At 33.1% G+C, this 25,689-nt stretch overlaps 2 protein-coding genes across 4 annotated transcripts; both read right to left on the reverse strand.

Moving 5' to 3' along the window:
• Window positions 1-223: 223 nt before the first annotated feature.
• LOC139481262 (uncharacterized) lies at window positions 224-8,017 on the reverse strand. Its single transcript, XM_071264442.1, has 4 exons — window positions 7,348-8,017; window positions 5,547-6,194; window positions 1,140-1,302; window positions 224-611 (listed from the first exon to the last, which is right to left on the reverse strand). Exons 1-4 carry the CDS (start codon window positions 7,481-7,483, stop codon window positions 320-322), a joined length of 1,239 nt encoding a protein of 412 aa, XP_071120543.1. The 5' UTR covers window positions 7,484-8,017; the 3' UTR covers window positions 224-319.
• Window positions 8,018-10,275: 2,258 nt separating this feature from the next.
• LOC139482627 (mitochondrial inner membrane protease subunit 1-like) lies at window positions 10,276-22,803 on the reverse strand. Of its 3 annotated transcripts, none has more exons than XM_071266550.1 (6): window positions 22,709-22,803; window positions 20,613-20,753; window positions 15,878-15,966; window positions 14,393-14,504; window positions 13,784-13,894; window positions 10,276-10,481 (listed from the first exon to the last, which is right to left on the reverse strand). In XM_071266550.1, the coding sequence occupies exons 2-6, from the start codon at window positions 20,712-20,714 to the stop codon at window positions 10,431-10,433; spliced, it is 465 nt and encodes a 154-aa protein (XP_071122651.1). In that variant the 5' UTR covers window positions 20,715-20,753; window positions 22,709-22,803; the 3' UTR covers window positions 10,276-10,430. The 3 variants fall into 3 exon arrangements, with proteins under 3 accessions (XP_071122651.1, XP_071122653.1, XP_071122652.1); XM_071266552.1 differs by having other exon boundaries at window positions 22,675-22,758; XM_071266551.1 differs by having other exon boundaries at window positions 22,697-22,740.
• Between the last annotated feature and the right edge of the window lie 2,886 nt (window positions 22,804-25,689).

A 25,689-nucleotide genomic window follows, 5' to 3' on the forward strand; every position in this document is an offset into this window, starting at 1 on the left:
GAAAAAGGACTTACCATTTAAAATTTTCCTTGGGCTTCGTTTTTGTTTGTTTGTTATTTTACTTTTTAAACAGAAACCAGCAAAGATCTGTCATCATACTGAAAGAAATTTTATCATACTGACTTCTCCAAATAACCAAAAATATTAAGATATCTAACACAAGACAACTTCTGGCGATTTTCCCGACTTTGGACAGACACGTGATCAAATGATAAAAATCAAAACACTCATACATTTTCGTTTAATGTGTTGCTACAAGACTTTAGCTCATGGAGATTTATGTCAATGTACATTCTTTATACCAATTTTTAAGACATGTTTATTCAGTGTTGTTAAAATAAGAACTGTCTGGATAATAAACAAGATCCGTTCGCCCTGATTCCTCCAATGTACACATAATTTCAATGCGTCGAATGACATCAATCAGAATAGACAAATCAATACGAAATATACCCGTAAATGGAGAATCTAAGTCCGCTACAATGTAACATAGCATGCCTATAGAAAACAATGTCAGGGTACACAGCATAAGCTCCATCTTGTATGAAAAAGCTTGTATCATTATTACACCATATAGTGAGAAAAATCCTAGAGTTACAAGAAAAGTCCATCTGAAAAATAACATCTTTATTAATAGATTTTCTAAACAACATCGGAATTCTAAACATTTAAGAGTTATTGATGGCTTTTAAGAGAATAAATATCCCTAGCGATTATTTATGCAATACACTATAATGTTAACGATGATGCTAAATAGAACTTTTTAAATAACATCGGAATCTAATCATATATAGGATATTGTTGGTTTGAGAAAATATCTCTTATGCAAATGTATAAATCTATATCGCCGCGTATTTTTTAATACATTTCTAGAAAATAGATGAATTGAAATAAAACTGGCAAAAACGTTTGAGAATCGTGAACTGCTGCACCGGCAAAACAATTATTTTTTCTTGTGTAACTGACTAATTCTAGCAACATGTGTTATCAATGAATTTTAAAAAGAAAATATAGAAATCATTTTGAGCGCAAAAATAACATCACAAACAATTTGGTTTATATTTTTTCCTCTCTTCGATTTTTCTATTTTAGAATTATTCAGAATCGATCTGTCATTACGTCATATAAGAATTACTTACAATATCCAATTAATTCTGGAGTGAAGTATACCGATCTGATCGGAACACACACTATTGAGAATCGATGTATAATCGATAATGTATCGAACCATGATACTATCGACATAATGTTCGGTTGTTCTATTGGTCTCTCTCAGTAGATCTAGCAAATTCCATATATCAACTGTAAGTATTAAAGACACACAATATTTGTATAATTCAAAAACGAAATTAGATCAATTTCATAAATTTCTTATGACATTTATGATGAAAAAAGCAAGTTGTAATCAATAGCATTTGCTCTATAATACTTTGATTGATGGTTGCTTGCACAAAAGTCCAGTGGTATTCTTTCCTGCATATTCAGGACGAGAAACTTTTAACTATTTATGCAATAGGTAGGTTTTGTATGATGATACAATATGGACGAAAGGTATGCAGTTTGGACTGCCACTTGAATGATAAGAAAAGACATTCTGCATTAAACAGGCCACCTGTGGATCCCCTCCAAACAGTTTTTACGGTGGTTCTTACATGCACAGAGAACATAGTACTCTCTATACAAGAGGCATCGGGCTAAACATTCCTTTTCTGATCGGACGTGGCTGCGAATTTATATTATCCTGCACAATAAAACTGACGGACGGCTCACTCTCGCAACAGTTAAAATATCCGGTCCAGTAGTTACCGTTTAGAAATAACAAGAATGGAATATTTCAACACAAAATTATACCTGGTTCTTCTGTTTTTATATGGTCCTTAACATGTATGAAATATTTGCCATTGGACGTTCAGCAACCAACAACCAATCAATCAATATGTTTTTATATTTTATTTTACTTATTATTAAAACAGCGAATTTATTTCATATTATTTTTAACTCATTCGATACTTATTACTTCTTAGAAGAAAGTCTCTTTATATAGCGGCTACACTTTGTAAGTTTTGACTTTCAAGCGAGGTTTTTTTTCCAAATATAATGTACACTTGAATTGTTGTTATGAATACTATCCCGCCCTGAAAGTTACTTAGTTTATCAATATTGAATTTTCTATTAGTGGAATTAGAAACTTTTTCAGACCGCTGTAGTGGGATAATTCAATACAAGACATTGCTTTTTGTTGGCGAATATGCAGTAAAATGGCCTATAGTTTGTTTAAGTTGTTTTTTTACAGTTAAATAGATAAAAAGGAATTCAATGTTCTCTAAAATTTGAATTATTTTTGACATCTCTTGTATTTAGACTATCTGCATGTGACGGTTCTCTTTTTGTTGACATTAATTCGATCGGAAATATTCTTAGATCGTGGCAATATTTGCTGTAAATGTATTTTGACTCTTCACTTTGCGATAATACACCAGAGGTGGTATGCAAATTAGTAAGTAAGGCGTCAAAGAAAAAAATTATAATAGCCTTTTAAGACGTCATAATTATTTGTACTAGCAAATTATTGAAAGAAGAAGAGAAGAAGACTGGTTCTTGGAGACCTTCCGGTATTAATAATTCTAAAGCCTTTTAACTATACTCTTAAAAGATATGTGCATGAATTTTTTAATCATTCGAAAGTCAATGCAAAGAAATGCACGAATCTTTTGTCGTAAAAATATTTAAAAAAAAGTCTGTTTAACAATTCTATGACGTATTTTAATATGAACAGTAGCATGCTGTGAAAATTCAAAGCCAGGCTATTAATACATGTGTTAACTTAAAAACTTGGAAGGGGCGTTGTATATGCTAATTGTAGAAAATGGATTGTATATATTTTTGCATACATATATGAGATTGATTTTTTTTTTAATTCACTGGATCACATGCACTCATTCTCAGAATTTGTTTCCCCTATAAACCTTTATATAACACGGCATATAACGGAATTTCGTCACCGCCTGACATTTTTCTAAATCGCGAGTTTTAAAAGTACCTTGTGTTATATAAAGGTATAAAGGGAAACAAAATTCTGAGACGAGTGCCTGTGCACTGGACGTTAATACCGCAGTCCCACTAGGCCACGATCGCACTACGATCTGAAAAAAATGCAAATTTTGATGATCGTAGTACGATCGTGTAGATCGCAGTGAGGTCGTATCACGGTCGTGGTGAGGTCTTCAAGATCGTGATGAGTGTGGCCGACTATGAACATGTTTAAAACAATCGAGGTGCTGTCGTGGCGATATCGGGTCGTAGTAGAAGCGTAGTGAGAGCTCAATAAGGTCGTAGTAAGATCGCAAAGGTCGCTGTGCCATCGTAGCGAGAGCGTAGCGAAAGCGTGATTCTATTCGGAGAGACTGCACTACGACCTCACAGCGACGTTATAACGACTTCACTACGACCATCACGTTCTCACGACTACAGTACGATTCTAGCACGCCGTTGCCGTCCTCATTATGCTCTTCTTACGACCTGACTACGTTCATACTACGACCATCATTCTCATTGTCATTTTCACTGAAAAAATATATTAAATCTCTCCAACTTTTGTTTGTATGTAATTAGGACTTCTTGTCCATTTTCTCTAACGGCACACCCATGCCTCTAGCTTATCTATAGACCGTCGGTTTTACCTTTGGAAAGCTTTTGCTCTAGTAATTTTTGAGGCTCTTTATAGCTTGCTGTTCGGTGTGAGCCAAAGCACCATGTTGAAGGCCGTACCTTGGCCTATAATGGTTTACTTTTATAAATTATTACTTGGATGGAGAGTTGTCTCATTGGCACTTATATCACATCTTTCTATATCTATTGACAAATCTGTGTCCTCTGCTATTGTTCACTAATATATCGTCATTTGAGCTTTATGGACCAGCAATAGGTTGTAATTTAGGTTGGATTGGTCGGTCCGAAATCTCTGCTTCATCATAATTCGTTACTAAAAGAGCTCCCTCTGCCTCTACGTCAACCCCTACCACCACGCCAAGTTGTTCTAGTAGATTTTAGGAGCATGACTATTGTTTCCGAGAAATCTACGTATTAATCAGAAATATTCTGTTAATTAAGAGATCATGAGAAAATTATTCGATTGCAAACTTTATTTTTGGCAGCTATGATGATATTTTACCGAAGTTATTGACTGTTTAATCAATGTTGGTCAATATTTAAAAAGGATTCTTTTATTAAGAAAAAAGACATTATAGTTTGCTTAGTTTTGTTTGACAATAAATTGATATGATACTGATCACATTAAACAAGACAAGGTATTCCACATAGAAATTTGTTTAATTGTTCCCGTTTGTTTACTTTTAAGTTACACAAATTCTTCAATAATTTTGATAAAGGGCAATACAATTAATCAATGATATAGATTCGAAAAATAAATGAACAAGAAGGATAGTCAAGATTTTATTTATAACACAAAAATACGAGACACTTTGGATAGGGCTGGAGATATTGCTATATATGGAAAAGTTTGGAAACAATCGTTGAAAGGTTAAACAAGAAGTTATCTACCAAATTGTGTTTGAAAAACGGATAATTTTCATATTTTTCAAAGATGTTTGCATAATCACAGCTTAATTTGTAACATGTATATAAATGAGGGTTCCAAGCAAGGAGAAATGGAGGTTTCAAATATATGTCCCCATTAAAATGCAATGATCGTCTAAATTCCCGGACCCCACAACCTTTTCTCCGCCCCGGGGTCCGCCAAAGTGAGATGAGTGCTATTACAATTGTAAAAACAGAACAGGTTCATGTGGCTGGGTTTCTTTAACTTGTTTGTCATATTTCTGAACAACGATGTCACTGTATTTTAAAGGCTTAAAGTGTGCTATAACTAGCATTGACTTTTGTACGTGAGCTGAATAAATATTAATTTTGCACTTAAAAAGTATCATACATATGCCTTTAATTCGTTGTTGAAGGACGTACGGTAGCCAATAGTTCTTAATTTCTGTCTCATTTGAGGAGAGTTGTCTCATTGACTATCATACCATATCTTCTTATTTCTACATAAGATATAAAGAATGAAACTGTTTCCTCGAATAATAAAATTGAGAATGAAAATGGGAAATGTGTCAAAGAGACAACAACCCGACCATAGAGCAGACAACATTCAAAGGTCACCAATGGGTCTTCAATGCAGCGAGAAACTTCCGCGCCCGGAGACGTCCTTCAGCTGGCCTCTAATCAAATATGTATACTAGTTCAATGATAATGGACGTCATTCTAGACTCCGAATTATACACAAGAAACTAAAATTAAAAATGGTACAAGACTAAAAAAGACCAGAGGCTCCCGACTTGGAACAGGCGCAAAAATGAGGCCTGTTTTTGAGATCTCAACCCTCCCCCTATAACTCTAGCCAATGTAGAAAAAACAAACGAACAACAGTACGCACAGTAAAAACTCAGTTTAAGAGAAGTCCGAGTCCGATGTCAGAATAGGAAACAAAAGAAAATAAACAAAATGGCAATAAAAATGCATTCTTTACTTACTTGATATGTCACAGTCTGGTTTACTGTTGAAGCTGGTTACTTTTCTGTTTTGAACCAATGTCATCATGTATATGGCTTCAGATTTTAGAGCTCGGTAAATGTTTGCACGTATCCCGCCTGTCCTGAAGTTCACCTTACAAGTCAGAGTTGCTATTTGATCCAAAAAACTTATTTCTGTGGTCATTTTGTTTAATACATCATTTTGCTTTGCAAGAGCTTGCTGAAAAGCAAAACCGAAAGACAAAGCATACACAAGTCCTGCTGGAGTTAGATAGCAAGAAACGCATTGGTTGATATTTGGCATTGACGGAAATTCTGTTAAAGACCAGAAAAATTCTGTCGTTGAATGGTACATCAGTATTATTAAAGGACCAATGATCATCGTGGTTAAGGCTGGTATACTTATTTGAATGAACTCTGTTGTCGAGTGTTTGAACGTTTTCATAGATTCCATGACCTCTTGGTCAAAGGTCGACAGGAATGCCTTTTTGGTATTTCTGTTCTTTTTGACCTGAATTATTCCTTGGTAGAACATAATATCTGAGCCATCGCTCATCCATTGAAGTTCGTCCTCGATTTGAATTTTTCTCCTTGCACGCAACTTACTTAGGCACTTGTAATGATCATGAAGTGTTTTTAAGATGATACCTACACAAAAGACATAGTTATAATTTTAAGTTATTATCACTAACTTCAGTTATATGTAAGCTGTGTGTTGCTGTGTGTTTGTGTAATCTACATAGCGATATAGGGGTTGGTTAAGATCTGACAAATAAATGTTGATCCTCCGCATTTTTGCGCCTGTCCCAAGTCAGTATAACTTCTTGCCTCTGTAAGTCTTGTATGTTTTATTTTTTTAATTTTGGTTCATGTATATGTTTTCTAGATTAGTATGACGTCCATTTTCAATGAAATAGTACACATTTTTGTTTTAAAGGGGCCAGCTGAAGCGGTTAGCCCGCCTCCAGGTACTGGATTACTCTTCTTCCGAATACAGGAATAGACTCCTAGGTTAGAGTGTAACACTTCCCGGAACTTGTGTGCTATGCACATATGGACTACTCTCAGATCTGTACATAGTGTATTTTTGTTCCTGGGATGTACAAGTACCCGACCACGTCCACTCTGGGTTTTTTTTTTTATTATATTTCTATTTCATCTAATTTTTAAAGTTCGTTCTTATTTTGTACTGTTTCACCACTGTTCTAACTTACGGGGAGGTTGGGGTACCGCTTACATGTTTTACCCCACCACAGTCTGTATGTATGTGCATGTCCCAAGTCAGGAGCCTGTAATTCAGTGGTTGTCGTTTGTTGCTGCGTTACATATTTATTTTTCGTTAATTTTGTAAATAACTTAGGCCGTTCGTTTTCTCGTTTGAATTGTTTTACATTTGTGATTTCGGGACCTTTTATATGTGACTCGGCTGTATGGGGCTTTGTTCATTGTTGAAGGCCATATGGTGACCTATAGTTGTTAATTTCTGTTTCAGTGCAGTGGTCCCTTGTGAAGAGTTGTCATTGGCAATCACACCACATCTTTTTTTTATTAATTAAAATTGATATAAAAATTAAGAAAAATAATCTGTAGGATAACATATATACATCTTGTACATTCCTCGCTGTGTTGAAGACCCATTGGTTGTCTTGTGCTGTTTTCTGCTCTTTGTCGGGTTCTTGTCTCCTTGACATATTCCCCGTTTCCATTTTCAGTTTTCTGTATACATTTAGAAAGGGTATTTTATCAACATTTGTGCCAAAGTGATAAATATTTTATAAATCTCTTTAAAAGAAAAACTTACCAACTCCACAAGCTAATATAAGTAACATGGATGGTAACATGATTTCCAACGTAGTAGGTGCCGGGCGTGAAGATAGCGTTGCAACTTTGCTTTCGGCTCTAATCGGAGTGATGTTTGTTATTGTTGATGAAGACATGTTTGTTAGATTACATAAAAACAGACCTTTCTATTAGATTTGGTAGCCGATTTTTTTTTCTAAATTCCTTGACCCGGAATATAATAGTATAAAACGTTGATCGTATATAGCCGATTATATCCAAATGTTTATTAACTTAAGGAAAATAGTAAAACTGGCAATCACATCTTTAGTTTTTGAATGTCCCTCTTTAACCAAAAGAAATCTATATTCCTGAATTATAAGTTTAACAGATTCTTCATAGTTTTCTAATTGAAAATAACTATGCTATATCCGAATCGATACTAATATTGGTAATCTTCGTAGTTTGTATTCATAAATGAGAGTCAGTAGTTCCTTTTGCGTTTAAATAGTTGAAAATAATTATACACGAAAAAATGGTTTTGGTGTCAATAGTCATAGCACTGGAAAGCACCTAATAATCAATTAAGAGAAACCGTGTTTACCTGTTTAATTACAGGTGTGTTGCATTGATCAATTCATTAAGGTATACAATCATATTCTTCTATTTACGCACGTACTAAGGATATCGCTTGCTGAGCATGAACTTAAACATAAAATGGCACTTAACAACTACGCAAACCAGGCAACCGTATGTCAAAAAGTAAACAGTTCTAAAATGTTTTGACCTGAAGAAAAATCAGAACCAAATTGTTGACAGGGCTTTTCTCTTAAGTGTCACCCTCTAAAACCAGGAGAAGGAAATTAAGTTGAAGTAATATAGTAATTTAATAAAGAGGAAGCTGACCAGAGTTAAAAAAATAAATTACAGTTCGAAAAGTAACAAAATCAGAAGACTAAAAAGAGTCACTGGACGTTAAGCAACCAACAATCAGTCAATCAATCTTAAACAAGATTATCATCGACACATGAGGATATGACTTTCAAACTGTGGAAATGTTTAAATTTACAGGCTGTTATGTTTCAAGCCAAATAATTGTTTGCCATCCTGTTAACTCTCTTCTGATTATGTACTATTTTACGGATTTTCTCGCCACATCCTGTATGTGTTCAAAGTCAGGAGCCATGATGTGATTGCTCCGTTGCTAGCTTTGATATAAGATGACATTTTTATTCATTTTTGAAGATGGTGTCCTATAGTTGATTAATTCGACGTCATTTGGGCTCAGGTGGACAGTCTTATCTGTTTGTTTTCATATACATGTGTTTTTATTAAATTTCTGAATGACCTATATCTACTAACATACAGATTGAATGTCATATTCCTAATTTCCAAATTAGAAGCTGGGACATAGATATAGGAAGTACACCACTAATTCATGGTCCCATTGCTTTCTATGTTAAATTCCTCCATTTCAAGTAGGCACACCTCTTTTATTTTAAGTTCAAATAAAGTGGCAATCATTACATGTCAAAGCAACACTTTAGGGAATCTTGTACTGAAAAAATCAACAAACCTTTAATGGCATATAAGAAAGAACTGGTTCCCGGAACTTCGGATGTACCAAAACAGGTACTTCGGATCTGACAAACAGACAAAATGTACCCTCTTTTTAAAATTTGGTGCAGTTTTTTTAATAATTAAATTAAAAGTCCAAAAGTGTTTTACAGTGATCACCAGTCCTTCAGCTTTCATTTGATGCCAAAAATACCTAAATATCTTACATATTTTGAAAATTACACTCATGCGTAGGAACTATTTTGTGTTAAATATGTACTACTTTCTGGCCAGCCCAAATTAGTGGTGTTACACCACTATCTATTTTTTTTTTATCAGGAAGTGGGTCCTGTTCTGAAAAGGAGGGGGTGTTGTAAATAATTAAATTATATATGATAGTAAATTCATAATCATGTTCATGTATCGAACTGGAAATGATCAATTCAATAGTCTGATAGTATGTTTTTATTTATTGTTAAAATTGTGACACACTTGATTTCACAAAATAAAAAAAGTCATTTTAAAATCTTGATGACATCCTTTGTATGTACTATTTTCTGGAAAAACAAAATCTCCTTTTTTGGCCAATTGTTCAACAAACCTAATGATATAAGAACTTACAGAATATGAGTGGGATTGATTAAAAGAGGATTTATTAATGCCCAGCAGCACAGTCTGCACCAAAAACTTTTTCAACTACTAGTCCTAAAACTAATATTCCAACATTTTATTATTGTTCCAACCAAAGTATTAAAATAACTTACTAGTTCATAGAAAATTTCACTAGTCTGGGGCATCGGACTAGTGGATAACCTTGCAGACTGGCAGCAAGTATTACAAGATAGGTTTGGTGTCCATAAAACATGCTGTCAACAACCACTTTGCTTTTAAAGAGCCCATGAATAAATAGAGATGTAGGATGTATGCCACAGCATCCCAACAACAGAATTAAACAAAGATATCTAGAAATCATCAGACATTACTATATCATTTCAAGGGCTGATCCAGCCATTTTAAAAAGGGGGGTTCCTAACTCAGGACAAATTGGGGATGTTCCAACTAGATTTCCCCAATTCAAATGCATTGATCGGCCCACAAAAATAGGGGATTCAGAATCATTCTAACCCCTGGAACCCTCCTGGATCCACCCCTGCATTTAAATCTGGACTTCTAGTAGTACTTTAGGATTTAGAACATTTGTATGAAACAGAATAAAACTAATGACAACTTTATTACTGTCTTAAATATATTTGTCTATGACTTACTTTAGACATTTTTAAACTAATGTAGATAGTAAACATTTATCAAATTGAATAAATTTCAATTTTAGTCTGAGTTAACATACATGGACTAATAGAAAATATATCTTGAGATTGATTGAAAGTAAAAATAATAGCATCATATAAATTTTTATTTCTTTAAAAACCTATGTAAATAAAACCTTTGAAAGTCTCTTTTATAAAAAGTCAAAACATTCATTCATAGTCATCATTTGTCAACATATCAGTATGGCTAATACAATCCCTGAGAATTTAACTACAATATGTGTCATCTTTCTGCTGGGTGTTTCAAATATCCCATATAAGAAAATGGCCATACCTGAAAAATTTAAAATGTAAAACTGATTATTTATAAACATTTTTTTTCTATTTCCTGAAATAAATTATATTTATGCTTTATTGGCAAGTCATCAAAGCAAATTAAAAACAGCCAAAATAATTTCAATCTCAACTTAGTTATTAAAGCAAATAAAGGCTGAAATATTTTATGTCCAAATAAAAAAAGAAGATTTGGTATGATTGCCAAAGAGACGACTCTCCACAAGAGACCAAAATGAAACAGAAATAAACAACTATAGGTCACTGTAAAGCCTTCAACAATGAGCAAAGCCCATATTGCATAGTCGTCTATAAAAGGCCCCGAAATGAAAATGTAAAACAATTCAAACATGAAAACTTACGGCCTTATTTATGTACAAAAATTGAACTAAAAACAAATATGTAACACATAAACAAACGACAACCACTGAATTACAGGCTCCTGACTTGGGACAGGCACATACATACAGAATGTGGCGGGGTTAAACATGTAAGCTGGATCCCAACCCTCCTCCTAACCTGGGACAGTGGTATAACAGTACAACATAAGAACAACTATATCAAGTATGGACACAACATTCAAGCTGGATACACCTGTGAATATGGATTGTGATTAAATACATGTAGTTGACACAGCATAGGTTTCTGACACAGAATGAATGTGGTCTAAATATGGGGTCAAAAGTGTATCATATATGCCCTTAACTCATCAAATGGACAAAAATACAAGTGGAAGTGGCCGGGTACTTGTACATCCAAAAAACAAAAAGATGTTTATTTCTTTACTTTTTACATGTTGATTTTGTTGTTACACTGTTTCCTTCATACTCAATAAAACAATATAAATATTCACTTTAGGGATCCTATTGTATTGAAGATTTTACAGGCTATGGTTCACTGTTATTTTTATTTATCATATGTTTAGTAGTAAATACAGTAGTTTTACATATGTGATAAATAGCCTGCTGTTTAATCCATATCGTGCAACTTTGATGCGCACCCTTTATCGCATACCCTTTATCACACCCCTACTTTTTTATTTTATTTTTTTTTATTTTTTACATAAAGTCAGTTTTGGTTTTTTTTTTGCTTAAGGTGGTACCCAACACCTTCACTAAAATTAATTTGGCTCGTTTAATTTTCATTAAATTTTGACAAAGTATTTACTTTGACCCTTTGACAAAAATATATAAAATTTAAAAGATTTGAACCAACCGTTTTATCAGAAAAAATACACTGGTCATATAGCAGTTTGACAAACACTAATTTTGATCATTGAGAAGCTTAATATTCCGTTATCAACACAACATAATTAAAACGTTTAGCTGATTTTACAGAGTTATCTCCCTGTAATGTTAGGTACCACCTTAAGAAAATTTTTCCTCAAAATAGGTAAATTTTTGGAATGACGTCATTGTTTGGTATATGACGTCACGAACGTCGAGTTTTCATATTGTATGTGACGTTACGAACGTCAAGTTTTCATATTTTTTGGCACACTAAATGCAACTATGAAAAATACAAAACTCACAAATTAATACAATAATGAACAAAATATTTTTAAAACAACAGAACGCAAATTGTAAGGTAACCCAGGTGCTTCGGATAAGTAATTGAGCAGTTCTTTTAAGGCCTTTGAAACAAGACAAAAGTAGAACTAAAGGTAACCCAGTGCTATGGATCAGAAAACAGTTCATATAATATAATACTCTTCTGTTGAAATATATGATAAAGTGTATAATACATGGCAAAATCTGTATCACATGCCGTATCACCCTCGACCAATATCATCCCTCGGGCCTAAAGGCCCTTGGGCTGATATTCAGTGATGTCTCGGGATGATACGACATATGATACGGATTTTACCATGTATTATTCTCTATGTAATAATATGAATATTTGTATAGGTCTACTACAAATCATATGAAAAACTATTAAATTTCCATTTAATTTTACATTGGACCTTTATACTTGATGCTCCTTATTTCTATTATTTATGCCCCATTTATGGGCATTATGTTGTTATACTCCATTTATGGGCATTATGTTTTCTGGTCTGTGCGTCCGTTCGTTCATTCGTTTGTCCATCCTTCTGTCCTGCTTCAGGTTAAAGTTTTTTGGTTGAGGTATTTTTTTTATGAAGTTGAAGTCCAATCACCTTGGAACTTAGTACACATGATTCCTATGATATGATCTTCCTAATTTTAATGCCAAATAAAGAGATTTTACCCCAATTTCAAGGTCCACTGTACATAGAAAATGAATGTGATATGGGTCATCTGTGTACTATGGACACATTCTTGTTTCATAATGATTTGACCCTAACTTATCACATCAAATTCATTATTCATATTAGGATGAGCAATTCTGAAAAGTACTTTTCTAAATCAAGTATTAATATATAATTGTGAATTATGAAATTGTTTGCAATAAATACCATGATTTTAATGGGAAATAAAAAGAGAGAATTTCCCATGTGAATTAATCCCATAATTTCACACCTCTTACGTCAAACAACACTGTCAACAGTTGGTGTTATAAAGACATTGTGAACAACTATACATTTAAACAAATTAAGAGAGATAGTAAAAGATATCCTTCCTCATATTATACTTTATTTCTATTAAAAAGTCCATGCTCAATTAAATAAAAAGAATGTCTGTCAAAGAATTCAGTTTTAAAATAAAATTCAACTTGTGGTCAAACAACCCTGATAATTAACTCATTTGCTATGAGCATTCATTAATTAATGTGTTGTTTGGTCACTTTTGAACAATTATCTATATTTGAATACCTAGATTAGGTATCTGTTAATATCAGCTGCAGAACTAGGCATCTTTTAATTATTAGCTTATTGTCCTTACTTGCTTAAAAATCCTAACAGTGACTTCTATGTAACATTTTATATAATAAATAAGCAGAAGCCTAATGATTGATACTTATCTGACTTATTCTTAACAACACTAAAATGTTACATATGTTCTCCTATTCATTTGTATTGTAGTCCTGTAATGCTATGTTTTCATTTTAATGTTATATTTAACATTGCCATTAAATAAATAATTCTATGTAAGTCCCAGTGACTTTTTTACCAATACAGTGTAACCAGTGTTATCCGACACACTAGGGAAGCAGGAAAAATGTCATTTAAAGCAGGGTGTCTGAACACTAAGTTTTTTTCTGCAAGGATAGACTTATTTTGAGAACAGAAAACAGTTCAAACAGGAGAGTTTTTAGGGATGGATGAAGAAATTTGTTAAAAGTTCTGACAAAGTTTATCAAAAATTAAACTATATGTCTTACTCTAAAGAACACACGTCTATCAAGAAGTCCAGCAGGCACTGGTCCATAATGGCGGGAATCATTAGAATTCCTATGATTATCTCCCTCTAACCACACATAGCCTTTTGGAACCTGCAATGTAAACAAGTATTTCAAAGATTTAATTAATTTTTTTAAAAACCCATCTTTTTCTAATACAATATTAAGTAATGTTACATTCTTTTCAAAATGAAAGATCCTTTAGTGTTGTAGACTTTTCCCCTTCTAAAGTATTAGTCTACATCAAAATGCCGGTAATGTTCATTAAATTTTGAAAAATAAGGGTGTAAGCATGTTGATTTTGCTTTTCATTTCTTTAGTGTTTATTTCATAATAATATATCTGATTACAAATCAAATAAATTTTACCCCAGGTACATCAATCTAAAATATCAAATAGAAATTTTCAATTAAATCGATAAAATATTAAATTTAAAATTTAAATCAAAATCATAATAAAATTATAAATTTTTTGAAGAATATGGATGTAATCATGTTAATTTTGATTTTGATTTTTTTTAGTGTAAACTTCATAATACTCTATCTGGTTGTATTCATGTAAATTGAAATTAAAATATTGTAGAATATTTACATATTGTCTTTCTGAATTGTCGTCAATAACACTGTCACCTTCCATGGCAACCAATCGTTTACAAATAAACTGGTAAGGATCAGCTGGTGATCTGGCTATGACAATATCACCCCTGTAAAGATAGAAAGAGTTTTTTTATTTTTTTTATTATTATTATTTGGTGATTCAATTATCTTCAAATGCTATTAAAAGATTAATCATTAGTTATTGGCCATTTAGAGCTTGCATATTATAACTAACTTCAATTATTAAAGACTAAACAATTTTAAGAAATCATTTTATATTTTGCTTATTGTTTTGGGAAATTCAATTTTGAGGGTTTCATGATCTACTGTGGATTTAGTTACTTTCATAGGTAACAATTGTCATGGATTGAGGAAACATTGTATTTTTGGATTTCACAGGTTGGCAAAATTCTGCATACAAACCTTTAGAAATTTTGTACTTTTTAGAACATTAAGGTTCATGGCTACCTAAGAAATCCAGGAAAATTGGCATCTCATAGAATAATACTAAGTAATGAATCTGCAGTAATATCAAAACAATTTTCCATTATAACATTGATTACCTCCCTTTTAATTATATTAAACACAATTATGTCAACAAACAGAATTTGAAGAATTCTATTGAATATGAGTAGAATGTGAAGGTACAAAAAACAAGAATGTGTCCATAGTACACGGCCCGCTCACACTATCATTTTCTATGTTCAATGGGCCGTGAAATTAGGGTCAAAATCTAATTTGGCAATTAAATTAGAACAAGAATGTGTCCATAGGACACGGATATCTGCACTATAATTTTCTATGTTCAGTGGATCATGAAAATGGGGTAAAATCTCTAATTTGGCATTAAAGTTAGAAAGATCATATCGCAGGGAACATGTGTACTAAGTTTCAAGTTGATTCGACTTCAGCTTCATCAAAACCTACCTTAACCAAAAACTTTAACCTGAAGCAGGACAGACAGACCAGAAAACATAATGTCCCTCTACTATCGTAGGTGGGGCATAAATAATATACATTACAAATTCACATTTATAACAGCAAAGACAAATTGGTACACATTGCCAAAAAGTCATAGAGTATTAAAAGATGAAAATATGATTTTCTTACAAGCCCTTTCCAGCAAATGTTACAGTTTGTTGTTGCAGAATGTTTTATCCATTTGTTGTCTTTGGCTACTGTGGGTCGTAATTGGTTTAAATTATGTCATAAAAGGGCCTTCTATAGCTAATCTTACTATACGGTATGAGTTTTAATCATTGTTGTTGGATTGGACTTTGTAGTTTCAGGGGAAGAGAAATTTAAAAGTTGATATTTTAGAATCACGATTTCCCAAGAAGTCCATTTTCCAGACAAATTGAAGTTACAACATATCAGAGGATAAGTGCTAAGTTCAATTACAAAATATTCCCTTGCACTGACTTTAGGAGCCAAGGGAGTCTAATATTCTACTTTCCATTCACATAAGAAAATCACTTACTTCTGTAGTTTTTTGTAAGCCACAGATATATTTTCTGCTAGTACAATATCATTATTAAATAAGGTAGGAACCATGGAATCTCCACAACACTGCAAGAAAAAGACAGGAGATTAGAAAAATGTACAATGAATGTTTCTAAAAATACACATATAGACAGAGGCGGATTTAGAGGGGGCCCCCCCTTTTTGGGAAAAAATTTGGTTGCTTATATAGGGAATCACTGAAGCGTGACTGGAGCAGGCCCCCTCTTAGGTCAGTCAGTGGGCCCCCCACTTATGAAAATTTCTGGATCCGCCACTGATAGACTAAATGCATTTTTTTTTTTTGACTTTATCATCCTGAACAGTAAGAGAGATCAAGCTGATAAGTCAAGATAATAAAATAAAATGCATTTTTTCTTTTTGTCAGCAATTTTGTCTTAACAAAATGGTTTTTTATGAGAGAGAATAAGATATAAAATGAAATAGTAAGCAAATCTATACACGTAGAATATATTGTTATAGTTGTTTTGGTGGACATTTCATATATAAAAAGACGCAGATGGACATGCACATCTGCAGTTGCTGCACTGATACATGGCATGATTGCCTAATATTAAATTATTCTCGAGGATCCTAAAAAATATTAGCTGGTAACATCAGAGGACAAATGTGCAAATTACCGATAAATACCTGTTCTGCTTACAGCGACTCATGTCTGAATATATTTGTTAGAGCTATAGAATAAAGGAACCAGACTGTTATTCTTTTCCTTCTTACAATGAAAGGCAAACAAAAAACTTCCAGTAAGCACAATACCTGACATACATTAAAATAGATGTATGTCATAGTTTGCATAACCAAAAATATTTTTAAGCTTTAATGTAGAGATAAGATTTAAAAACAAAATGAAGTCTTATAGTGTTGAATATATAATGAATATATATTGAATATATAATGAATATATATTGAATATATAATATTTAAAGCTAACTTGTTTAGCAAAACAACTGCCAATGTGAGACAAATCTAATGCGTTTTTGTAAAAAATATTTAAAGTAGCATAAGTTATCTCCCTTTTGCCAGTTGTTTAAATTGAAAAATTCTTGTTTACAGAATGAACAGTTCATCACAAAATGTAACATTTTAACCCCTTAATTTTGTATGATTGGGAGCATGCATTTGACTACTGTAACAACACTTTCATTTATAATCACAAAAGAACCCACACATATTAACTTAACTGTAGATAGATAGATAGATAGATAGATAATTTTATTAACCAATCACGGTGCCCACAATTTGAGCTATACAATCAAAATAAAGCATAGAAAATGATTAGAATGATTAAAGTACATTTAAACAAAAAACCACATGAATACACATTTACACTAATTAACCTGATATAAACCAAGTTATTGACAAAACATAGTTGTTATGGGTGCCACTGTGACCTGGAGAACTTAGATAATTCTTTATAGTTCTAGGTCTATGGGAGACAACTCCTGATCAATTTTATTTCCTATATATATATATCTATATATATTTTTCTTCTATTTTTTTTTCAAACAACAATATTTTCTATAATTTTCTTTCGTTCTTCAAAAAGGGAGTGCAATAAATTAGATAAGTTCGAAGTAACAAACAAATCTTCAGATGAAAGAATCCAAACAAATTTCATTTCATCAGATAATCTTGAAAATTTTTTGAATTGAGAATTTAAATTAGATAGATGTTGAGATCGAGTATCTTTTAGAACAGGACATTTTAAAACAATATGTAGTTCGTCTTCAACTGCGTTCTTACATAGCTTACACTTTCTGTCTTCAGCTTTAATTCCAATATACCTCCCTCTTTCGATTTCAAGATCATGACAGCTAGTTCTAAATCTTCTGATTATTTGCCTGTCTTTTTTTAAATTCATTTTTAAATATGGTTCAAACATAAGAATATTTTTAAATTTTCTGTAAGTTCTTAATTTATTGCCAGATTGTAAAGTAGTACACTTCCCAGAATTGCTTTCTAAACTAGCTAACCAGCTTTCTTTAAATTCAATAGTTAAAGATGTTTTTACCTTTTTTAGAATATGGTTTTGTTTAAAGTTTGACTGGTTAGCAAATAGATATTCTAAGTCTAGAAATTTAAATATATGTTTAATGCTTCCTATCCAAGATTCCTGGTTATGTTTGTACATAGAATGAGATAGAGTTATGGCTTCCCTTAGAATAATATTTGAAGGTTCAATATCTTTCATAAGATGGATCCAATATTTTACCATATTCATTATTACATAATACAGCGTAGGGAGTGAACCTAGTTCTCCTCTACATGCCATATTTGATGTTTTTATATTAACTCCAAGTGAAAATTTACAAAGCTTAGTATGAATTTTCTCTAGTACAAGATAATCAGTTTCTTTTGATATAAAGTTAGCCAAATGTATTTGTTTCTTATGTGGTATATAACCCCAAATTTCAGATCCATACAACAAGATTGGTCGGATTGTATGGTTATAGATGTGTAATAAAGTACTAGAGTAGGTTTTGGGCTTTCCACTGAAAAGGTCTTCCTTAATTTGAAATATGATTTCATTCCTTTGTTAAAAAGTTCTTTCTTTGCTATTTGGAAACTCCCAGATGATGAAAAATTTATACCTAAGTATGTGTAGTTCTGTACATATTCTAAAGTCTGGTTTCCTAATGATATTTTAATATTTTTAAGTCTTCCTGATTTGTTAAATACAAGAACCTTGGTCTTTTTTGTGTTAACTGTCATTTTATAATCAACTGTAAATTTATTTAATTTGTTAACATAATCTTGAAGTCCTTGCTCTGATGATGATAAAAGAACGACATCATCAGCATACATTAAAATATTTAAGGGATGTGTATTTAATGGGATTGGGTCACATGTTTGGTCAAAATAGGTTGGCAAATCATTTAAATATATATTAAAGAGACAGGGACTGAGATTATCCCCTTGTCTTACTCCTATATTTGATTTAAAAAGGTTTGTCCTGTGTTTTCATACATACATTTTATAATGTCATAAAATTTTGTTCCAACACCTATACATTTAAGTTTATAAAAAAGGTGGAGATGTGAAACTGAATCAAATGCACGCTTAAAATCTACAAAGCATGCATACAGAGGCTTCAAATTATTTTTTACAAATTTTTGAATGATGGTATTTAACACATACATATGGTCTGTTGTGCGACATCCTTTAGTAAAACCAATTTGCTCACTTCTAATTATATTTCTAGTTTTCAAAAATTTTGTCAACCTGTTATTTAGAATTGAATTAAATAACTTGCCAATGTTATCTGCAATAGTAATGCCCCTGTAGTTTGATAATTAGATCCAGACTTGTGAAGGGGGGTGATAAAGCCTTGGCCCCATAATTTGGGGTAAATACTACTTGAAAATACTAAATTAAAGAGTTTTTGTATTAGAGGGATACAAACGGTTTGGCTATATTTTATCATTTCATTCGAGATCATGCTGAATCTACTCGATTTAGAATTCTTAAGACTTTATTGCTTTTTCTATTTCCTCAGGTGTTATTAAGTAGTCAAGTTCATTAAAAACATTTTCATTATAGAATGATTCAAGTTTCTTCTTAATCAAATCATCACTATATTGTTCATTCTTATTTAATTTTTGAAAGTATTCTTGCCATTCAGATGGGTCAATAGTATTCTCAGATTTGTTTTGACTATTATTTGAGATATTTTTAATTTTATCTAGTAGTTGCCAATAGGCTTTGGGATTTTGATCATATAAATTATTGAGTTTATTCATGATGTATGTTGCGACACCAATTCCATTAAAGAAATATGGACTTACCATTAGAAAATAACCCACACATCTGTCAAAACAATGTACAACACAACCAAACTGTAACTGGTTCCACTAATGCCCATAAATATAATATACTTACCTTTTTTTTACCATCACAAAAGAACTAAGAGTCTAAGATATATGTTTATTCAATGTACAAAACAACTATACTATACCAGGCTACACCAATGTCATTTAGCAAGGATTTACCATCAATAAAGAACTAAAATATCGTTCTATTCAATGAACAACACATCTAATTGTACCATGACTACACCAATGTCATTAAACCTGGACTTACCATCACAAAAGGACCCACACATGTCTAAATACAATGTTACGATTGTACACCACAACTGATCTGTATGGCTACACCAATGCCATTTAGCATGAACTTACCATCACAAAAGAATCCACATATATGTCAATACAATGTACACCACAACTGAATTGTACCTAGCTACCCCAATGCCATTTAGCATGTACTTACCATCACAAAAGAACCCACATATCTGTCAATACAATGTACACCACAACTGAATTGTACCTAGCTACACCAATGCCATTTAGCATGTACTTACCATCACAAAAGAACCCACATATCTGTCAATACAATGTACACCACAACTGAATTGTACCTAGCTACACCAATGCCATTTAGCATGTACTTACCATCACAAAAGAACCCACATATCTGTCAATACAATGTACACCACAACTGAATTGTACCTAGCTACACCAATGCCATTTAGCATGTACTTACCATCACAAAAGAACCCACATATCTGTCAATACAATGTACACCACAACTGAATTGTACCTAGCTACACCAATGCCATTTAGCATGTACAAGAGACATATATACACATATATGTGTATATATGTCTGTGTATATATGTCTCTGCATGTACTTACCATCACAAAAGAACCCACATATCTGTCTATACAATGTACAACACAACCAAACTGTACCAGTCTGACAGTGACTCTACCAATCTTCTGCAGAAACATTATCATACATGGTTCTGTTTAAATCAAATTGTTTTCATTCCATTTCTGTAAACACAAAAAAATTCATTTAAATCGCAATGAATGGTTAACTTTTATGAAATTTTAGAGATGAAGACTTTATAAGAGCATTTACATTTGTACAATGCATTTATTTGAATAATTAATCTTTATACGGGAATAACTTTTTAAAATGAAGTTTCAAATTTTCTAACAATGCCGTTATGACCTTCGATAAAAATTTCATATAAATTTAGCACACCTGAGAGCACTTACAATCTTCCATAGTGTTAATATTTCCAAGACATATATATTACTGCTTTAACAATAGTTGATTGGTGCTAGTTTTTGAATGGAAAGCATCTCACAGGGAATAGCTACAAGACATGACATTCCATTGAGGGGAAATGTACTTGGTCATGAATTCTGTTTATTTCTTTATAATATCTAATGAACTAACAAAGTTAAACAGCCTATTAATTTAAATCCAGATGTGAAAAAAAGGAATCGTGTGTTATATGACAACAATGGAGTATTATCATATGTCATGCTTTGTAACATACATGATAAAAATAAGTTTTACTATTCAATATTGCAAATTCCATTTAATAGTAAAGTGTCTTTTTACCCTGCAAGTTTTGTTTTCTGTCCTCAAAAGGATTTGTATTTCTTTACAAATCTGTGTGTCCCAAGGAGCTGAACAAAGGGGAAGCAGGACAAATCGCCCCACTGGCAAAACGCCCCACACCAAATCGCCCCACTTTTTCACAAACTCGCCTCACTATTAAAAAAATCACCCCAACCTGGTAAACTAACTCGCCCCACTTTTTAAAACAATCGCCTCACTGGTGTAATTGGTCAAATCCAGTAAATTTTTCCCCTGTCAACTCGCCCCACTTATTGAAAAAAGGAAAAATCTACTTCTATATACAATTTTCAGGTCTACCAACTAGCTGCACTTTAATGAAAACTTATTTTGAATTTTGTAATCTACACAGAATACAAAAAAAAAATACGAAATTTATTAAACTTTTTTAACATTCTTAAAATATAATTGCAAATACATTTTCGTATCATTATTGGAGAATAACTTTATACTTGTAAGCTTAGTTATTTGTATAACAATTGAAAAGAAACCTGTTAATTGTATCATAATCATACAATTGATGCGTGATTAACATTTATATATATAACTTTATTGCAAAAACATAGTTTTTAACAGCAATTTGATTTTATAGCACTTTACTTCGGTTTTCAAAGGTATTGACATGGGCAGGGACAAAGATATACAACAGGATTGCATCTTTTTTATAAGTGGTTTATCTATTTGTCATGAGTGGGTCCAGTTGACAGACCGTATTTCAGTGGGATTTTAACCCTTTTCATAAGTGGGGCATGTTATCATACCTATTTGCAATGGGAGTTTACCCTTTTCATAAGTTGGTAAACAAGAGTGAAAAAGTGGGGCGATTAGGTGTGGGGCGATTTGCCAGTGGGGCGATTTGTCATGGATTCGAACAAAGGCTCTCAATGTTGGCAATTTGATGTGAAATGTCCAATTGCATTGATAACATTCATTTCAGGACACGAAAATGTTAATACTGCATGTATAAGAAAACTTGAAATGAACTCTAGTTTATTCTAGATTGACTGGGCCAGCATAACCTTCTACACTTGAGTTTTCAGAGACTGTTTTGCAATTTGAAATATTTACTAGGGTGTCATTGGACAGAATTGTAACCTGAAGGCAGGAAGCACACAAAGGTTTTGGCAGAAATATCTAGGAAGCACACAAAGGTTTGGCTAAAATATCTAACCAAAGGGTATCAACATTTAAAATAAAGTCCTACAAAGAACTGAAATATGTTTGGTGGTGGATAATTTTTATTTTTCATAATTTGTCCGAATATTTAATTTCCAACGAGGTATGATAAAAAAGATTGTCGAAAAGACATAATGGTTGGTTTACTTTGAATATCTCTACGACAAACCTAAATCCATACCCTGTTTTTTTCTTGGATTTCGTCAGCTATCAAGGGGCATTTATTGGGATGGGGAAAGAAACTTCAGTTCAGTTTCATATATTTCCTACATTAATCATGGAGCACCACACCAGGGTATCGTGTTGAAGCCTATGAAGCCTATGAACATTTTGTCCCCGAGGACATCATCCGCCCAGTAGCAAAACTACAATTGCATGAACTTACGAAGATTAAACAGGAAACTGGCTCGGACGTCGCCCAGTATAAAAAGGTCCGAAACAGGCGTCACCATGGACACGGTGTCGTCTGATACGGCAGGTGTCCCCTCATCACCAGACATGACAAATATCTCAAACACGACTCATTCAGATCATCGTCCTAGTGACAATAGCAATATTACACATATACAGCCATGTTCAGTTCTCCTTAAAGACATTTTGGTGTTTGATGACACAGTACAACACTGTCGCATTTCAAAATGTGAGACCAAAGGCTGCAAAACTTGTGCTATTTTAATTACAGATGCTGAATTCACTAGCAATTTGACCAAGAAGTCATATTTTACCAGAAGTTACGATGATCTGAATTGTAAATCGATAAATGTCGTCTACGGATTAGAGTGCAACCTTTGCGGATTGGTATACGTCGGTGAAACGAAAGGAAGGCTTAACAAACGTATGTGCGGTCATAGATCAGACATTAACCTTAATGCTAACGACATTCTATACCAGCATTTCAATCAGCCCGATCATTCCATCGTTTCTATGACAGTTCGCATTATCGAAAAGATATACCATAGCTCTAACAATCCTAATCTTTCAACGACTCTCCGTAGACAAAAAGAAGACTACTGGATTAGACAATTGGGAACTGCAACACCTTATGGCTGCAATGACAAAATTGATGGTATAGGTATTCTATCTAGTCCTTCGTGTAACTCGGTGAATGTGATGAATATTTTCAACTCGACTCCTCGACGTAGACGCAGTCATGGTCATCGTCATTATACATCACCTTCTCTGCATGATGTCTCTATTAATGACTTGCTGCCATTCATACAAAAGCCGTTAGGTATTCATCACATTCGCACGAAACTTTATTCATTACCCCTTTCGAAACTTCATTCTCTGTTCAATTTATGTTTGGAATCCACTGTTACAAACCCTCATTCAAACCAATACAAACTTGAAGCTATAATTTCGGATATTGCAAGTCACAGACTTTTCAAGCCAGTTCGCATTGGAAAAGATGAAAAAGAGAAAAGATCTTTTCTTAATCTTTCCTTTGCCAACAAAGGTCTCAATGGCGTCAACCTAGGCAATATCCTTCATCATAAATTAGTGCAATCGAAAATACCTCCTTATTTCAAAGACCAGTCTGTACCAATAATTTCTTATACCTATACCAAACCTATTGCAACTAAAATTTTCAATTACAAACGCGTTTTGCAGGATCTCGATATTGACGACTTCAAGTCTAAACCTCCTGATTGCACTTGTGCTAGTTCCAAGTTCACATATAATCCTGCTGGCCACGTTATTACCGGTGACCTTAACATTGTTAATAACACTTCTCTACGAAATGTGTTATCGAAAGGTCCCAAATATCGTGAGCCTAAATCCATCAATTGGAAATACAACTTTAAAATTTTGATGGATTCAGTCGAGGATTATGCCAGGCAATGGGCTAAGCGCGAGAAGGAAGACGTAGACACTCTTTCCGAATGGATTAAGGCAGTGAGGTCGTTGATACAAATCAGAATTAAGAAACTGAATGGGTCCATCAATAACCATGCTACGTCAATCTTTAAAGACCCAAATGTTGCAAAACACCTATCCGACCTCCATGACAAATATGTTGTTGTCCCTGCAGATAAAGCCCCAAATAACATCGTTTTTGTGTGTAAAAGTCACTACATCAACTGCTTGATAAACGAATTAGGTATTGACAATTCACTTGGTAACTCAACATATACCCTCACGACACTTACCAAAGAGGAAATCCTGGATAATCATAGGTCTGTTCTATGTTCCTTTGGAATTTCAACCAAAGATGAAGAACTGGATCTTCCATCACTGTATTGGATACCTAAACTACATAAGTGTCCTTACAAACAACGGTATATTGCTGGGTCTTCCAAGTGCTCCACGAAACCTCTTTCTAAATTATTAACATCTATTTTATCAGCAATCAAAGACGGGCTTCAAAGTTATTGTGAAACTGCCTATTCTAGAGGTGGCGTGAATCAGATGTGGATACTTAAAAATTCAAAAGATCTTTTAGAGTACATACAATCTAACTCTCTTTCATCTTGTAACAGTATTAAAACATTTGACTTTTCTACCCTGTACACAAGTATTCCACATTCCAAACTAAAAGACAAATTGAAAGAGTTGATATTACTTTGCTTCATAAAAAAGAATGGCCAACGTAGATACAAGTATCTTGTCTTAGGGAGGGATAAATCCTACTTTGTAAAGAATCACTCTGATTCAAACAAAAAATTCTCTGAAACTGATATTATCAAGATGCTTGATTTCTTGATTGACAACATATTTGTTACGTTCGGAGGACGTGTTTTTCAACAGACTCACTGTCGGCATTCCAATGGGAACAAACTGTGCCCCTCTACTCGCCGACTTGTTTCTTTATTATTATGAGGCTGACTTCATGCAGGAACTTCTTAGGAAGAAAGATAAGAAGTTAGCAATATCCTTTAACTCTACTTTCCGCTATATAGATGATGTTCTTTCACTAAACAATTCAAAATTTGGTGACTATGTGGAACGCATCTATCCAATCGAACTAGAGATAAAGGATACTACAGATACAGTTAAGTCGGCTTCATATCTTGACTTACATCTAGAAATTGACAATGAGGGTCGGTTGAAAACAAAACTTTACGACAAAAGAGATGATTTCAGCTTTCCAATTGTGAACTTTCCATTTCTAAGTAGCAACATTCCAGCAGCACCTGCATACGGGGTATATATCTCCCAATT

This window comes from Mytilus edulis, chromosome 7 (genome assembly GCF_963676685.1).
Source record: "Mytilus edulis chromosome 7, xbMytEdul2.2, whole genome shotgun sequence".
NCBI classification, from domain to species: Eukaryota; Metazoa; Mollusca; class Bivalvia; order Mytilida; family Mytilidae; genus Mytilus; species Mytilus edulis.